The sequence below is a fragment of the Macadamia integrifolia genome, chromosome 10 (assembly GCF_013358625.1).
Source record: "Macadamia integrifolia cultivar HAES 741 chromosome 10, SCU_Mint_v3, whole genome shotgun sequence".
In the NCBI taxonomy this organism is placed as follows: domain Eukaryota; kingdom Viridiplantae; phylum Streptophyta; class Magnoliopsida; order Proteales; family Proteaceae; genus Macadamia; species Macadamia integrifolia.
Genome location: NC_056566.1, coordinates 2,580,925 through 2,595,791, shown reverse-complemented (window position 1 = coordinate 2,595,791; position 14,867 = coordinate 2,580,925). Strand labels below are relative to the sequence as shown.

Sequence of the window (14,867 nt, the reverse complement as noted above, 5' to 3'; positions counted from 1 at the left end):
TGCCAAATGGAAATTTGTTCTGAGGGCTATGATCATTATCGTGGAACATTCTTTTTTCATTAAAGAAAAAAAAAAAAAGAACACTTATGGGTCCTTTGGCATGCGTAGCTAGCCAAGTGAATGATGGTGGAGCTGAACAGCACGCTTCTTCGAGCTCTTAAAATTTCTCATCGTTTGACAGAATCAATCATTTGTCGCTCATAAACAAATTCATGAAAGCTTAATTTGAAGGTGACTTAAAAAAGGTGTGGTCGGCTAGGGTCGTTTCCTCCTCAAGGCGATATATATAAATATTTTTTGAGGTCATTACTTGAAGATGTCTGGCCGTACAAAACTGAGGTCACGATCGTCCATTTTATATATGGGAATCTCGCGGTCACACCATTGGTAAGTACACTAGTGCTCCAACCCCAAGTTGCCAACTTACCTTGAAGAGATATCTAGAAAGAGATCTAGAGAGAGAAAGAGATATGAATTGATGATTCAATTGACTAATGTTTTCTCCTAATCTTATGTACATTAATAAATGAATGTTGCCTTAATTCTGACTTCATTATAAGATATCTCAATCTTTTATTCTTTCTTTTTTTCTTTCCTTTTCCGCATCGTACGTCCTGTACTTGTCAATACAAATAATCCCCCACATTTTATGGCTAATCATCCTTTTACTTTTTAATTTCATTTCCCTTCTAAAACATTTTCTTGATGCTCCCAGGTGAATACGGCTTTCATAGATCTCTTCTCAGCAAGAAAAAAGGAATAGGTCCCCGAAACCTAAATTGTTCAGCGAGAATTATCTAAAAAGATGAAAAAAATGGTCCTTGGTCACGTTCTTTACGTCAGGACATAAGGACTATAAAAAGATCATTTTCTCCATGTGATCGATGCCTTTGCCTGCCTGCCTTCCTTCCTATTAGTCTGTACTCTGATGCAATAATCAAGTAATTATGGACTGTTTTATCGTCCTTATCTTAAATGACCCCTTATTTTATAAATCAGAAGAAAATTAGTTAGTATTCCTGTGGTGGAGGGAACTCACTCCCTATTAATAATTTTAGTCATGAGTTCTCTAGTTTGCGACCTACTACCACGACTTTTACAAGGAGTTGAATGGTATTTTTAGTCACTTGAAAAATATTTTAAATAGTTTATAATATAAGAAAATAATTATGTCATTTATATGATATATTATTTCATCTAAATAAGTGGAATATTTTTTTCCCCTTTTTTCAATACATTTAATCAAAAGATTTGTGTTCTCGTGATGTCTGGGCCGAAATATGAGAACGACAAAGTAACTATCCTACTCGACTAATGCAAATAAAATGAATAGCATTCTTAGTCATTAATTACATCTGTCCCATGACTCTCACTCATCATATAAGATGTTGTTTTGCGTTACATCAACCTAATATAAGTAAAAGTTGCAAAGCTCTTTGAACCAATTTTAGGTGTGCTTTTATATCTTTTTTTTTTTTTTTTTTTACTAACCTTTAGAAAGAAATAGAATTACCTAAATTTAACTCTTTCAATTATTGAAGATGATATATAAATATACACAAGTGGACCCTTCTTTGATAAGGTCCTATGTGGTCCTCCTGGACCCGCACAAGGTATGGACCCACTTGTCATACAGTCCTGCAAGACTAATATCTCTCAATACCAAATCAGACCACCCAGAAACTCTCATACAGTCGGCAGCGCTTCCACAGGACCAATGAGCAGTAGTAGGGTGTATCAATTCGAACTCACAACCAGTCAACTCAAATGGTGATAGGGCAAAATTCCTTTCATTAGGCTCTTTATGAGAGTTGATTTGATGTCTTATTGTGAAATACTTTAGCCTAATCACGAAAAGAGTTAATTAGAGAAGTTTATGCCAAAAGCATACTTAATTGGTTATTAATAGCCATCAATCAACATTAATGTTGCTAAAATTTATGGGGAACAATGGGTTTGGAAGAGATGTGTGTTAACAAAATGGGCATGGCAATGAATCATATAGAAACAAAGAAAGAATAATAACCCTTAGGTAGCTGGAAAGGAACCTTTTCCTAATATTCTTTCCATCTCTAATTTCTCTTTTGATCATCAAGATAACCCACCACTACATTTGATTTAATAGGGTGGCTGTTTCCAGGAAATGCAATTTGGTTTGAGATTGACATCCATAATTTGTCTCTACTCTTTTTGAGGTTGATGGCTCTTTGGTGCTTAGTTTGTAATGTTGTGTGGTCATCATCTTTTCATTAGGGTATTCTGAAGAGAATCAAATACTAACTAGAGGTTCTCCATAACAATATCTATATCTTTGGAAATCTCTTGAAATTATTGCATTTAACTAGTGAAAACAACTTTGTAGTTACTTGAAATGTGGTAATTCTGGTGTGTTTTGTATACATATCCATGAATTAGCTTCACAAAATTGATATCCACTGTTAGTCTTCCTCCTCTTTTTTTTTTTCACAAAACTCCTATTATAACATGTCTAAGAAAGATCAATGTCTTTGATTCTCTCAACTCTCAAAAGGGTAATGCTAAACTCAACAAGAGACAATGAATCCATTCATATCATAGAGAGAGAGAGAGAGGAGGGAAGCCTCCTTTGTAATTGTCTTAGATGTCCAACTCTTTTGAAGGACCTATCGTAAGAAAGGGGGGGGGGGGATTGATTAGGATGGCCTTCCATTCTTTGAGTTTCATAGTTAGTAATAATTTCCCACTAAGGTCTTTGAAGGGTAGGAAATGTAAATGTTCCCCACGGTTGTAAGAAACAATTTATGGGGATCATACATTCCCTTGACAAGTCCATGTTGTTTTTTGCACCACTTGGACCCCAAGGGACTAAAGAGCCGTAAAGAAATTTGCTCAATTAATAGAGTAGAGAAACGTACAAAAGTACACAATGATACCGAGGTAAGGGTTCCATGAGCTTGGTCCCATGGCTTCCTATAAGCAAAATTCAGATTCAAATTGGATTGGAATCATTTAAAAGTAATTGGGAATAGGCCAAAACCTAGCAAATAGAATCATGAAGAAGAATTAAAAATTTTCATATATCTGTGATTTTTTGGAGTTTTTTATTCAACTCTTGTAGATCTGGTTAAAAGAGGTAAGTTTAATTGATATTCGATATGTTATTTTACCAACTAAGATAAGAGAGAAATATGATTTTAAAAAAAATGAAGATTTAAATGCATTCGTGGTTGATTCGAAATAGAAGTTTCAAAAATCGATCATAATCAGATTCAGGGTAAGCCAAATCCACCAATTCTGATCTAATAATTTAAACCAAGCATCTGCCAATTGTTTTACGAAGACTTCATCCATCAGTCTCTTTACTAATAGTGTTGTGACTCTATGATTAGATTCTTGGTTCATTATTAATTTTCACTCTCTGTTGGTCATAATCGAAAATACCTTTCTCTAATCCAATTATCAGATGATCAAACGGGTCAAATGAAAAGATTTCATCTTCACTATGGGTGAAGAGAAAATTACTCTCCTATGTGCCATGATTGGCTACATTGTCAAAGATAGTCGATAATATTCAAAGGAGCATGGCAGTCCACATCTAATTACTCTAATGGATGTACATGAGCCGGCTTTTCACATGAAGAGAGAGAGAGAGAGAGAGAGAGCCCTTTTATTCCTAGTTGGAGGAGGGCCCAAACCAGTATATGGCATGTAACTTCTTTTTTTCTACGATCTTAAATTTCATCGCTTTTGTTCCATGAATTTAACATTTTATTTACATCATTCCCTCTTTTGAGACTAATTATATCAAACTATTACTTATATAGCTATAGGTGGTGTCCCATAATATAACTAAGTGTATAGAAAATTGGACTGAGTTTCGCTTCACCCATGGCTTATTTTGTCATGGACATTGCTCCTATGCCCAAGGGGAGAGGTATTATCCATCCCAAACAATAGAGAATGGGATTTTTTTTGGTAGAATAGTGGATGGGAATTTGTGATACGACAACATGATGCCACTTCCTATCTGATTTTCTATCCAATGGCAGCTGATAGTGCAATGCATCTAACAAAGAAATCCATCATTGTTCATATTTTGGTGCAACAGATCCAAAAGGAGTTATAGAAGAGTTAAGAAAAGGACTCACAAAGGGCCACAAGGGGGGCCAAAGAGAGACACAACCTTCTTGGATAGGAAGAAAGTTACTAATAGTTAAGTCCCATAAGCACCCTAAGGGAGAAGTGTCAACCTCCAAGACCTTAGATCAGCATTCTTATTGAGTCAGTATACAATAATTTGTGGCATAAATTCTTTACACCCACAAAAGGGCTTTCCCCATACGGACAACTTTTTTCAGACATGTGGAAAAAATTAATGGTGCAATTCTATCCATTGGACTTGCCTTCCATTGCTCCAAGTTGTCATGGAGGTAATATCTCTTCGCCCATGGTGGGTAATTGGAGAATTCTTTGGCCGATATTGATTTTTTAAGTCCATCGATTTTTATTTGGGATCTAAGAAAAATCCGTTTGATGCAGGTCTATCTGGATTGGAATCAGTCAAGATCAATATCAATTACTAAAACCCTGCTTGAGATAGATATCGAGAAACGTGGGAAAAATATTATCAACTTCATATGGTGGGTGACAACATTATGATGACCCTATATGAGTGGGTGAATCCTGGGTGAACCCTACTTCACTAAAGGGGAAAACTTTCTCCAAAATGTAATAATCATGGGCTAACTGATTTGGTGTTGAAATTGAAATTTCTGACATGCCCTGTCCATGTTGGTGTCGATCTAGGCCCAAGCCCAATTTCGAGGCTTTCAGAATTGACCCTTGGCCCAGATGTGTTGGAGGCTGGTCTTGAGCATCAGGTCTAGCCCTAGCCCTAGGTAGCCTAAATTCGGTCAAATTCTGTCTGGGTTCTGGCCCAACTCAATTTTGGATGAAGACGCCGTACTCCTCCTCCTCCACAAATATTTTTCGCTCCTTATAGGATCCTGTCTTCCAGTATTCCTCATCACAGGCTCACAGCCACAAGAAATTCTGAAAACCCAAGTGGAAAAAATCGAAATAAAAAATCAAGAATCGAGAATCGATCCTCCACGTGTCAAAAGAGTAACCAGAAGTTAAGGTTTTTTTTTTTTTTTCTTTTTTTTTAAGCTTTTGATAAACTCATGAATGATGAAATAGCAGAAGAAGATGTTATTTTCTAAGAATGGTAATTAAGCATTAAAAAAATGGTTACAGCCATTGCCGTTTCCTTTCCAAAATCCAGTTTCTTGCAGAACCCTCAATCCATTGGGGACCCAACTTCTACATTTCTGGGAGGACCATTGAAGGGTATTTGTTTACACTTGAAACCCAGAAGCCAGAGAAGAGATTACTTCAGATTGGTGGTTACTTCTGCAAGCACAACTACCACTAGCAATAATGGTGGAAGATTTTATTTGAATTTCACAGGGTTTCCTTTCCCTCTTGGTCCTTTTCTAAATAGGCGCACAACAAGAACTGAGGTGAGCTGTTGTTTAGATTCTTCAGTAGTAATTTTATCATCTGAGATTGATATTCTTCCACTGCCATCTTGTTTGATTTGTTTCCGTTGGAATATTTGTTGAAATCTTATCTCTTTAGCTTTGATTGGTTGATTTGAAAAATGGGTATCCGTTCAGCTTCTCTCTTTTGGATGGTTGATTTAATTCCCCAAAATTTCACTGGCCTAATAGTAGGAATACAGTTGAGACAAAGTCTTGGGTTCTTTTGGAATTCAATCTCTGATTGTAAGAATTGGTCCAGAGTAGTTGTTTGATAAGGGGTTGTACTTTGATGGGGTTTTCCTTCTCCATGTATTATCGGATTCTTAATGCATGCTTGATGTAACCAAGTAACTGTACAACTGGTTTTGAAGTTGAAATTTTGCTTTCATGTAATAATTCAGAGTTTTTCTCTCTATATTTTTATTGTACTGTTTGTCTTCAATGTTTGTATCTCTTCTCTGTGTTCTGTTCCTATAACTTCCTGATAGGTTATCACAAGATGATAGGCTTTTATTGTATCATCCACCCCTTGTGATTGGACCATTAGAGGTCCGCTAACCATTGTGGTAATTACCTCCTTAGATACTTTGTTCTAATAGCATAATAACAATCTAATCAGTCAGATTCTTTTTTGTGGTCGAAAGTCAAATCGGTTGGTGATCCACAAAAATGCATTGATTGGGATGCATACTATAACTTAATTGGCAGGTATATAACCATCACATGTACAATGAGTGTGCGTAGGGCATCTGGAAATATATGGTTTAAAACAAGATTATGGTTCATTTTAGTAGGTGTGATATTCTGCTGTCTCTCCAGATGAGTTATTCAGTTGTTTGTGGACTCCAGGAACTTGATCAGGGATTGATGAATGAATCAAATCAGAAAGATATAATCCATTTATCAAATTTTTATTTGCTTGATTGAGTTCTATCTTCTTGAAATCTTACAAATTGCCACCTCTTCAATTCTTATCAACATCCTATTAAGTTGGGTTGATTTAGACAATTCAAGCATTTGATTAAATTCTGTTGTATTAAAACAAACAACTTTACCTTTAATATGACTTACATCATGATCAACTTGTTTTTGGATCTTTTGAGTATTGATTTTTCTGGGGATCCTGAAAAGAATGTAATCATCCTGGTGACTCAACTTGGAAGCTATGTTGCCTGGACTGTATACTTTCTAATTATGAGCTGTTCCTATACCCCACACTTCATCTAAGCCAACAGGAACATAAGAAATGTACTCTATTTTGCACCCACTTGCAGCCTTTGCCGTGTCCTGGTGGACATAGCAGCCAACATAGTGACGCTGGCATGAAATGTGTCTTGGCACTTGCATAGTATTTTGAGAACTTGGGTGCTCAAATGTTAAAAGCCACACTTTGGGTTTGCTGCAAATTACTTAGAGACAATGGATCATTCTTGGAGCAAAGAGTGCACATTTCATGCTAGCCATTGTCTTACTCTGACTCCCTTTTTGTTCATGTTCACATCTGCTTAAGGCTGTGAAAGATTGTATATGGCTCTTCGAACAAGAGCAAGCTTTAGGATTCAGCAGTGTCTCAACAAACATCCGAATGACAGTCATCAAGCTCAAGTCTGGAGGATTATGGATCCATGCACCAATTGCTCCGACCAATGAGTGTATTCAGGTTCTCTTTTTCTCCAATTCACCCTTTCTATTAAAATGTTGTACCATATTTGTATATGAGACATTATATATAAGATTTGTCTCACATTTCTATCATGTCCTTTTACATATGACAATCAACCAATAGATAAAAAATCAGGAGTAAATATTCATTTGGCTATAGATACAAGAATCCCTAGTCCCTCCAACCCCCCCCCCCCCCCCCCAAGTGCATCAAAGTAGAAAAGTGCTGCTTCTCCCAAAAAAATAATGATAGGAAAGAGTGGATGGTCCCTGAAAAAGTCAAGCCACCTAGATGTTGGAGGGTGGTTCAAATTGTTTGCATTATGTACAGCAAACAAAAGGATGATGTCCTCATCTTACTCCACTCCTGACTTGAGGTTGTCTCTAGGTAGGTCATTACTTATCTATTTATTCTTCCAGCACTTTCATCCTAAATGAGAGTCTATCAACTTACAATCTCTTTTCACCTAATCTTCAAATACTATTGTACCATACGTCAGGGTACATAGTACGAGAATGTATTAAATGGTTTCCTTGGGATCAATTTGTTCCTATTCCATTGATATGATTCCCATGCATTTTATGCAAACTATGTGCTTTCCATTCTTTATGTTGATGACCATTCTTATTTTGTTGTCTCTTGACAGCTTGTAAAGGAGTTGGGAGCTCCTGTAGAATATATAGTCCTTCCAACCTTTGCTTATGAGCACAAAATATTTGTGGGTCCATTTTCGAGAAAATTTCCAAGAGCTCAGATATGGGTGGCACCTAGGCAATGGAGTTGGCCTCTCAATTTGCCACTTGAGTTCTTTGGCATCTTTCGTGCCAAAACTCTGAAAGATGAGGATTCTTCCACCCCATGGGCCATTGAGATTGAACAAAAAGTCCTCAGCTCACCAGAAGTTGGTAATCTGAGCTACACAAGCACAAATTGAAACCTCTTTTTGTTGATTTGTTTATTCTATTAAAGTGGGCATGGATTTCAGGAATTGGGCCATATGTAGAGGTGGCATTTTACCATAAGCGTTCAAGGACGTTGCTGGTAACCGATGCTGTAATTTTTGTCCCAAGGCAACCACCAGAGTGCATTAGCAAAGAATCGTTGTTACAATCTGCAAAGAATGGTTTGGCCGTGAAGCTTCTTAGTAAAGGAAGGGAAGTCCCAGATGAACCAGTTGTTGACAACAAGTTGAACCGTCAAATAGGTAGTCATCCTTTATACCCGTCTGTGTTGATCAATTGGTTCGTCCCATTCTCAGTCTACATGTTTCTTTTTGTCACATCCTAAGTGAAAATCAAATGGGTTAAAATTGGCTTCTTAGTTCTCTTGCTTCCATCGACCAATGGATATATTCTGTTATCTTCTTTTAATGACAGGATGGGAGAGAATGGTTCTCCAAATCTTGTTCCTGGGTCCATCAAACCTTTTGGAGCCGACTGCCAGTTTTGCTCAAATGTCACAGAAGTTAATTGTTTCACCCATAGTCAAGACGCTAGTTTTCAGCAAAGTTCCTGAAAAGGTAGGCAGAAACCAGAAGGATATTTTGTTGCCAGGCATATTTGGTGAAGACATGAACTAACAAATTTTTTTGAGCCCTGAGATTTCTGGTTACTGAACTGAACCCAGTATAAAATCAATTAATGTTGGCAATGAATGAACTGCCCAGCCAGTAGAGACTACCACGCATTTCTATCTCTCATTTTGGCTCATCACATCCCACTTTTAATTCAGGTTGGTTCATGGACACACTGTAACGAATTCATAGTTGACTACATCCAATTTTTCTTTCTTTTTTTAACAGAATGAGCCCTCCCCCCCCCCCCCCCTTTCTACATTTTTCTTTTTCAGTTTATACTTTAAATTGGTCAATCCCAAGCCTAACCCGAAGTGAAGGGAAAACTAAACCACAAAGCAAACCTCCTGGGTTTGAGTTTCCCCAACCCAAATTACAATTAGGGTTGAGTTCAAGCTACTACTATAAAGTAAAAGGTTGGCCGGCAGGCCACCCACCTAGCTTGGCTGGGTGGATGATGTGGTAATATTGACAATTGGATATATAGGGAATGGTCTGAATTGGCCATGGGTCTAATTTCAGGCTCAAATTGAATCATATACTTTCCTCCCATGTCCATGTAACCCCTCAGTGGTTAATGAACATTTTAGTTGTCCCAGATTTTTTCAATGGTTTGTTTTGCTAGTCAGAGCTCGGCGCAGCAACATATAATAAAATAGATTTATAACCTTATAGGTTCAATGATCTTATTGCATATTTGTTATTTTGTTTTGTTTAATTTAACACCACCGACCTCCTTTTACTATGGCTGTAGGCAGTTTAGCATTACTTGTGCCTTGAAACCTACAAGCACAACTTAAGAGCTTGTGGATTGATGGTCAATGCACTCTAGTTTCAGTCTTGCAGTTAACTTAGTCAACCTCAAAATTTTTTGAGTAAGCTCAACCAGTCAACCAGGTCAAACTGAGAATCATGGCTCACTCGTATGTTTGATATGAGCTGAGTAGCTTCAAACTTTCAGGTCAGGGATTGGATTGACAGAATTGCACGAGACTGGAGCTTCAAGAGAATAATCCCCGCACACTTTGCTGCTCCAATAAATGCAAGCAGGTCAGATTTGTTTGCAGCCTTTGCATTCCTTGATGACCTTTTAGGTGAGCGTTACATCACACGGCCTTCGCTTTCTCTTCTCTTCACATCCATCATGGGTAAGGCAGCCAGTTATTTTCCCCCAGATGATATGAAGACTTTATCTTCTCTTGATCAATTCTTGGTCTCAGTTGGTGCTGTGAAGAAGACTGTCTCAGGCAGAAAACAGTAGTATAATAATCATGTAAAATTACCTTGTAAGGCTTCTCTCTCATTTTTCCTTATATGTATATGTGCTATAGTTGATCTCACCATTTTCCCTTGAAAGAGGAGGGAGAAAGTTCCCAATGACACTTCAATTCTTGTTTTCCTTGCTAGTTGTCATAACAGATTGTTAAGTGTTAACGACTGAATAATAATTTTGATTGTACTCCTACTGAAGAGCACTCAAATTTTGTCTTTATAAGACTCGCAGTTGAGGTTTATGAATGAGATATGATCATGGGATGATGTTTTATGTCTGGGTAATGTTGAAATAGCAGGTTAGGAATTCATCAGGAAGCGTGTTGGTGTTAACTATCTATTTAACTGTTCATCCTGGCATGATCGACATTTTATTTATTTTTGGAAATTTCATGATCAGTATTTTATTGGAACTGTCTATATTCCTCTTAGATCAAGCATGTTGTCACCAAGTTACCCAGATACCGTGGCAATGCTGTAACCCTGCCTAATCTGGGTAACGTATCATGTAATTCTGAAGCTTCATGAGAAGCCATTTTCGATTGGTGGGGGCTGGTACAGGGATCCAATCCAGGCCTGCTTTGCCTAAAACCACACCTTTTTTTTTTTCATTTTTGACTTTTGTTATAGAAAATAAAGTGGACAATTCTCAGAGGAACTTTAAGCTCACTTTTTTCATGCCTCTTTTTCTTTCTTTTGGCAATAATGAAGAGAAACTTTGCTTGAAGAGCTAAAGTGCTTAGGTACCCCTTGTTATGATTACCTTCCTTTGTTGTGAGGTATATATAGTAAGCCTAGGTAGACTTTTTTAGAAGCTTCACACTGATTCAAAACTGATTCACATAGGAAAAGGGTGAAAAGAAGAACATGAACAGAATACCAATTGATGAAAGCTACTAGTATGTTTGAGGTCACTGATTGTCACACCCCTGGTGATCAGAAAAATGTGGGGATGCCAAGCCAACGGCTAGGATTCTTGTTGGAGGTTAATTATCATACATTTGGAGCTACCAAATTTAAATACTTGTTGGCATACCCTGGTCAAAAGGCCTCAATGCCTTTCATAAAGGAAAGTTAAAATAGGCTTCAATGCCTTGGATTCTATATGGTTCAGGGTTGGTGAACAAGAAAGCCTTTGCCAATGTGGAATGGGTCCAAGTGGTACTAAAACCCTGTATGAGTAGCAAGTAAAACAGCTGGTGAGGCCATCCAGATCAAGTCAGGAAATTTTTCTTTTTGCAGGTGAAGCCCCATTTTCTCCTTTCATGAAATATATATAGCAATTCAATTACTACCAAAGAAATAATATTTCCCAACAACATTGGTGACCATATTTAATATGTGGGTTAGCTTTTTCCTTTTGGTTGGAGGGTCACCCTCTTTATCTAATCTTCTCCTACCAATAAACCACAGATGATACTTCCATCTCAAGAGGGGGAACAGAGAGAAGGATAAGATTAAGTAATTGCATCTTGTGACCCATCAATTGATTGGAGGAGGATTAGCTCATTTGATCTCACTATTACAATTAGAAAATATACCATATCTGTTGGGAAGTGATGAGGGAGGAGGGAAAGAATGAAAGTACATTTATTTATACTTTCTTTTTTATTTTAAATTTAATTTTTTGATTAATTTATTGAGCCAAATCAATCTTTAAGGATTGCTTATCTTGTTTTGTTGCTTTAACTACAGCAGGATCCCCACACCATAGAGAACCACTTTAATAACTTTAATGGGAAGACAGGATTCCCCATAGGGTGGGGGCCATTCTTCTTCACTCTGTTTCTTGATACTGTTTATTTTTGTTTTTATGTTAAGTACTGCAACCCCCCCCCCCCACCCCAAAACAAAACCCACAATCCCCAATTGGGCCCCAAAAGTGAGGAAAAGAAAATCATTTGTACATCTTAGAGTGAGATATCATTAAAAAAAATCAAACCAATAAAAAGGTTTATGTAAGTAAATCAAATTAAATTTGCTTCATATTTTATGTAAATCATTTGTCAGTTAAAAGTAAAACCCAATTAAGTATCCTTAAATTTTGAGAAACCAAAACAAAAACTATAAAAATAACAAGAACATGAGAATTGAGAATATTTAATAATGTAAAAAATGTAAAGGAAGTTTGAATTTTTTAAATGTCATTTCTCATGAAAGTACATGGGCCATTAAACAACCCAACTGTGTGTTAAAAAAAGCAAAATGAGGAAGGTAGTTTAAATTAATTTATATTGTATTTTTTTAATTAAAACCATTTGAAATCATTTTTAACTCTTTAACTATCCATACCTGCCTATCTTGAATCCTTGATAACAATAATTGAATGAGAGTATCTATCTGATTCTATTAGTTCTTAAATAAGAACTATAAATCACCCCTTTCTTTAGTTATTAATATTAATATAAATTATTAGACAAAATCGAACTTCCCCCAATGAAACCCAAATTCAAAATTTGACTTTCCAGCTGATTGGCATGCCATTAAAAATAACCTTCTTCATGCCTTCCCTCCCTCCCTCGCTCTCTCCCTCCCTTCTCCTTAGTCTTTTATTAAAGAATTCAAATCATGAGGATATATTGACGAGAAAATGGTGAGATGATATTTTGGCTCTTTCAACCCACGATATGAGATTTTGAGAATCGAATATTAAATATCAAATATACGTATAAGTCTTACCATTCCTTTGAAAGGAAAATATTCGCTGGACCTTATTCTTTCCTTTCAACGATCTTTTCTTAGCTGGGCAATGCCTTGATTTAGTTAGAAATTGAAATCTTAATAGTTAGTAGGTTTCTACAGTTTAATTTTAAAAATTGGATCGGATCGGATTGGATTGGGGATCGGTCTCTTCTAATATCGATCCACTGGTAAGGTATAAAGGTAAAATGGTTCAAAATACCAATTGTTTTTAAAGTCTATTCTATCCAATCGGATCCTAATAGATACTGATTGATTCGATCTAGAATGAGATTGGCTCAATCATGTACGCAACTAGGGTCATCATTATTCTGCAGCCTATTGGACGACGATGTTGATAATACCCTATCCATTGTTTCTATCTCAAGACATCGAAACTTATCGCCCACCTGCTTCAACAAGTAGAGTTGTTATCAACTTCATTAGGCAATTGGTGACACATAATAAAGTAGTTGAGGTTGCTAGAAAGAAGAAAATAGGCAATTATGAGTATTGAGGATGCTAGGAAGTCATTGGGAAAATGGACCAGAATCAATCAATTCGACTCAAAATCAACTGGGTCAATTCTGATTAATCCCAATTCTCTATGTATTAAGCCCAATTGAGTTAGGTTGAGGCCAGGCCAATTCTAGCTAAGTCTGATTGTTACTTTTTTGATTCTAGGATGATTTAAACCGGAAGTTAGTGAACCAACTGTGTTCCAATTTTGAGTTTTTAAACCTTGAGTAACATGACAGAGTGCACAAGGCTATTTCTATGATTCGAACCACAACCACCAAGTTAAAATTTCATATCATTGAACAATGAAGGGTAGGAATTAAGTGATGATATCCACTCTTCTAGAATCTAATCTTAGTGTCAAATCATCATTGGTCTCTTGAAGACCTAAATCCTTCATTAAGAAATTGCACCTCTTAGGTCAATGGTCACTAGAGATGTTCAAGGACCCTGCATTATTGACCCACCATTTCCCCCCCCCCTTTTGTTGTTCCAATAGGAATGATGATCTGAATGATTCAAATTAAAAAAAAAAAAAAAAAAAGTATTGTAAAATTTTAAATAAATTTAGAAAAAAAAATGATGGTTATCTATCAGTCTATCATTAGGGAAATAAACATTAAATTTAGAAGAAAAAAAATGATGGTAATCTAATAGTCTATCAGTAGGGAAATAAACTAACGGTTTAATGAATCTAGACATTCCATATTGTAATCTAATAGTCTATCATTTAAGAAATAAACTAACGGTCTAATGAGTCTAGATGTTTCATATGGAATGGCCTCTCATTGGAGAAAAAAACCCTAGCACATCAATGGATCAGACAAACATTTTTTCCTTAAAATTTAAAAATCATTTCAGCGACATATGAATTTTTTTGATAAAAATTGTTTTATTTTTTCTTTTACCAGATGGAATGTCAACATGTCAAAAAGTTAAATGCCAAATATTCTACTTTTCTTTTCCATGAAGTCTCCCTTGTTTTTAAAATAAAATTCAAGTAGAAAAATTCTCCCATAAGAAAAAATTTATTTAAAATTTTTTTTAATGTTTTAAATAATTTGTTTCAATGAATTGAAAAAGAAAAAAAAATGCAAAGGAGGTTATCAAAAAAGAGATCTGATAATTTGAAAGTGAATCAGTTTTGAACAATCAAGAAAGCGAAACTGCAAGGGTTTGACTCCAAATCTTAGTAAAATTCTATATATACTCGTAACGCTCTTGTGCTTAGATACAAAGGGAGGTGAAATAATCACCCCGTCCCTCATAAAAGGTATAAAAAGTTGCCCATATTGATGTTTTCACATGTGTTTTCATTGGTTCTCACGTTGAGTTAAGGACTATAATGTCTTTGAGGAACCTTTTCATTAAAAAAAATATAAATAAAAAGGAAACTAGGAGATTCATACTTAAACATGGCAAGAGATCAAAATTTTGTTGCCACATTTGTGAAGGAGAAAGAGGGGTGTAGAAACAACCCTAATTAGTTAATTAATGGGATTTTTCAGAAAAGGAAATTACGAGATTAACCTGAAACAGACGAGAAATTGACGAGAATTTAGTGTATATATATCATCATTCTAAGAATAGAAGAGTTGATTTCTTTTCAGACCGTTTCTTTTGGTTTGGTGGGCTCATT

The 14,867-nt window shown here is 36.0% G+C and overlaps 1 protein-coding gene across 4 annotated transcripts; it reads left to right on the top strand.

Annotated features, from left to right (window-relative positions):
• Nucleotides 1-5,164: 5,164 nt before the first annotated feature.
• LOC122092147 lies at nucleotides 5,165-10,223 on the top strand. 4 transcript variants are annotated; one of them, XR_006144122.1, is made up of 7 exons: nucleotides 5,166-5,501; nucleotides 7,033-7,182; nucleotides 7,832-8,090; nucleotides 8,171-8,389; nucleotides 8,562-8,704; nucleotides 9,513-9,633; nucleotides 9,720-9,860. XR_006144122.1 is itself a non-coding variant. In XM_042662478.1 (6 exons), exons 1-6 carry the CDS (start codon nucleotides 5,226-5,228, stop codon nucleotides 9,769-9,771), a joined length of 1,113 nt encoding a protein of 370 aa, XP_042518412.1. In that variant the 5' UTR covers nucleotides 5,165-5,225; the 3' UTR covers nucleotides 9,772-9,917. The 4 variants fall into 4 exon arrangements, 3 of the variants coding, with proteins under 3 accessions (XP_042518412.1, XP_042518413.1, XP_042518411.1); XM_042662478.1 differs by lacking the exon at nucleotides 9,513-9,633 and having other exon boundaries at nucleotides 5,165-5,501; nucleotides 9,706-9,917; XM_042662479.1 differs by having other exon boundaries at nucleotides 9,513-9,846.
• Nucleotides 10,224-14,867: the final 4,644 nt, after the last annotated feature.

Coding starts and splice junctions, on each gene's coding strand:
- LOC122092147 (XM_042662477.1), top strand. CDS start 5,226: ATGGTTACAGCCATTGCCGTTTCCTTTCCAAAATCCAGTTTCTTGCAG. Junction 8,091..8,170: donor CCTCAGCTCACCAGAAGTTG/GTAATCTGAGCT, acceptor CATGGATTTCAG/GAATTGGGCCATATGTAGAG. Junction 8,390..8,561: donor CAAGTTGAACCGTCAAATAG/GTAGTCATCCTT, acceptor TTTTAATGACAG/GATGGGAGAGAATGGTTCTC.